The sequence below is a fragment of the Parus major genome, chromosome 4A (assembly GCF_001522545.3).
Source record: "Parus major isolate Abel chromosome 4A, Parus_major1.1, whole genome shotgun sequence".
NCBI classification, from domain to species: domain Eukaryota; kingdom Metazoa; phylum Chordata; class Aves; order Passeriformes; family Paridae; genus Parus; species Parus major.
In genome coordinates, this window is record NC_031772.1 from 18,728,170 (window position 1) to 18,730,146 (window position 1,977).

General features: G+C 44.1%; 1 protein-coding gene across 1 annotated transcript in view; it reads right to left on the bottom strand.

The window, feature by feature from the left end:
* The window catches only part of MTMR8 (myotubularin related protein 8), an 18,731-nt gene that overhangs the window by 1,863 nt on the left and 14,891 nt on the right, over window positions 1-1,977 (bottom strand). Inside the window, exons 12-14 of the mRNA XM_015626737.3 lie at window positions 1,611-1,811; window positions 1,097-1,225; window positions 259-385 (exon numbers count right to left, since the gene is read on the bottom strand). Coding sequence (XP_015482223.2) covers window positions 259-385; window positions 1,097-1,225; window positions 1,611-1,811 — 457 coding nt within the window. The remainder of the gene's footprint in view (window positions 1-258; window positions 386-1,096; window positions 1,226-1,610; window positions 1,812-1,977) is intronic.

The window sequence follows — 1,977 nt, forward strand, 5'->3', positions numbered from 1 at the left end:
AATGCCTGACACAAACATCAGTGTTTCATTATGAAAGCTGAACTTTTCAGCACTCTCCTTACCCCAGCAAAGGACACTGATATTCTTCTCACTGGTGTATTTTAAAAACTCTATTTCAATTTGTTTGGAGGCGTTTTGGGGGTTTCTAACACACACAGCTTTGTCCCTGAACCCCTCATTTTCACCCAGCTGTTTGGAACAACCCTTCACTGCTGATATTTAACCCCATTTAACCTTTCCAAGCCCACTGTGGCTCACGTTTTCCAGCTGGGATGCGCTGTCCTCCAGTGTCACCTTCTGGCTGATGCAGCTCAGCAGCTGATCCAGCACACACTGCTTGGGGTGCATGCCCTTGTCAAAGCGGTTGTACATCCCACACCAGAACCTCAAAACCAGGCAAAAAAATGGATCTTAGTGCCAACAAACAGATGTTGCTTAATGTTTTTAATAAATTGAATTCATTTTAAAACCTGACACAGCTTTGGGTGATTAAATTTGGTAGCAATGGGCAACTTTTCTTCTGGCAGCAAATATTAGAATAGGATAAAAATACTTTTTTTTTTTTTTAATAGCAGATTTATTGGAAGTTTATCTTCCACTCCTTGGTTTGCCCAACCTCCCAACTTTCGTTTGCACACACAGCACTTAAAATCCCATTTTCATCCCCTTCTCTCTCAGCAAGGCCCAGGAGTGAGGCAGAAGCAAAGCCTGGGAAAAAACTCTGAGCTGGGCACCAAAATTCCTGCTTGAAAGACTTCCTTAATATACATTAAAAAGGAGGAAAAGAGGAACTTTTTGAAACACTTCAATGTGACAGAGCCAACAGTCAGGGGGTGTGTGTGGTTCTTCTGTCTGAAGTTCTGCTTTTCCTTGCCCTTCCCCACCCTCTTTTCTCAACACCAAATTAAAAATGTTATTTTTAATCACAACATCTGAATTTATTTCACCTTTGCACTGCTCCTTTTAGTTTATACCTGAGGAATGGAGGGGAAAGGTAAAACAAACCAAGCTAATCACTGCAAATTTATTTGATTTAACCTGAGTTACCAGTGAAAGAAATGTCCTCCTCCTTCCCCTTCTTAACTGAGACACTTACTGGAAACTGAAAGGTAGAGTGTTTGGTTGAAGCTCCTTGTAAGCTGTAAACCCTCTGTACAAAGGATTTCTCAACTCCTGCTTCCTCTGTAAGAGGAAAGGCCACAGGGAATGGGTCTTCTCAAAGATTCTGGCAAGTACAAAGAACATCTGATCACCAAAAAAAAGCAGCAAGTGGATTAATAACTGCAGCTGTTGGGAGGAGAATTAGATTAAGGGAGATATGAATTGTTTTTATGCTGGACCTGATTGATTTCATAAGCACAGGATATTAAATTAGACACTCTCCTGACCAGAAGGGATATCTGCAAGTTATTATTGTGCTCCAAACTAAAACTTTTTTTTTTTTTTGGGATGTAATTCATATTCTTTTCTCCCTTTGGCTAAGGGCAACATTGTCTTGATAAATGGTTACGTTCCACCATCTGCAATTCCATAAAACACACCCATCCCACACGTTTTTCAGACATCCCAGGGGATCTGTGTCCTGCTGGCTCCAGGAACCCCCAGCTCACCTGAGCTCCTCCCTCTCCTTGTGGCAGGTGCCCAGGAAGTTGCCAAACTGGCAGGAATAAATGTGGTCGTGGATCTCCAGCAGGAAACGCTCGCTGAACTCGAAGGAGCAGGGGAACTGCTGCATCAGCTGCCACACACACTCCACAAACTGAGTGAACACAGGGGACACCTCTTTGGGGTCCCCATCCAGGTGGCCACACCTAGAGAGGTGAAAAAAGCAGAATAAACCCTCTGTCACCCACCACAGAACGTCCCTTTGCCATCAGCTTCCTTCCAGGTCAAGTTTGTGCTTTGAGCTCGGGAGAGTCCTGGGGAAGAGGCTGAGATCCTCTCCAGGAGAGGCTGCAGGAGAACCAGGAGAGGCTG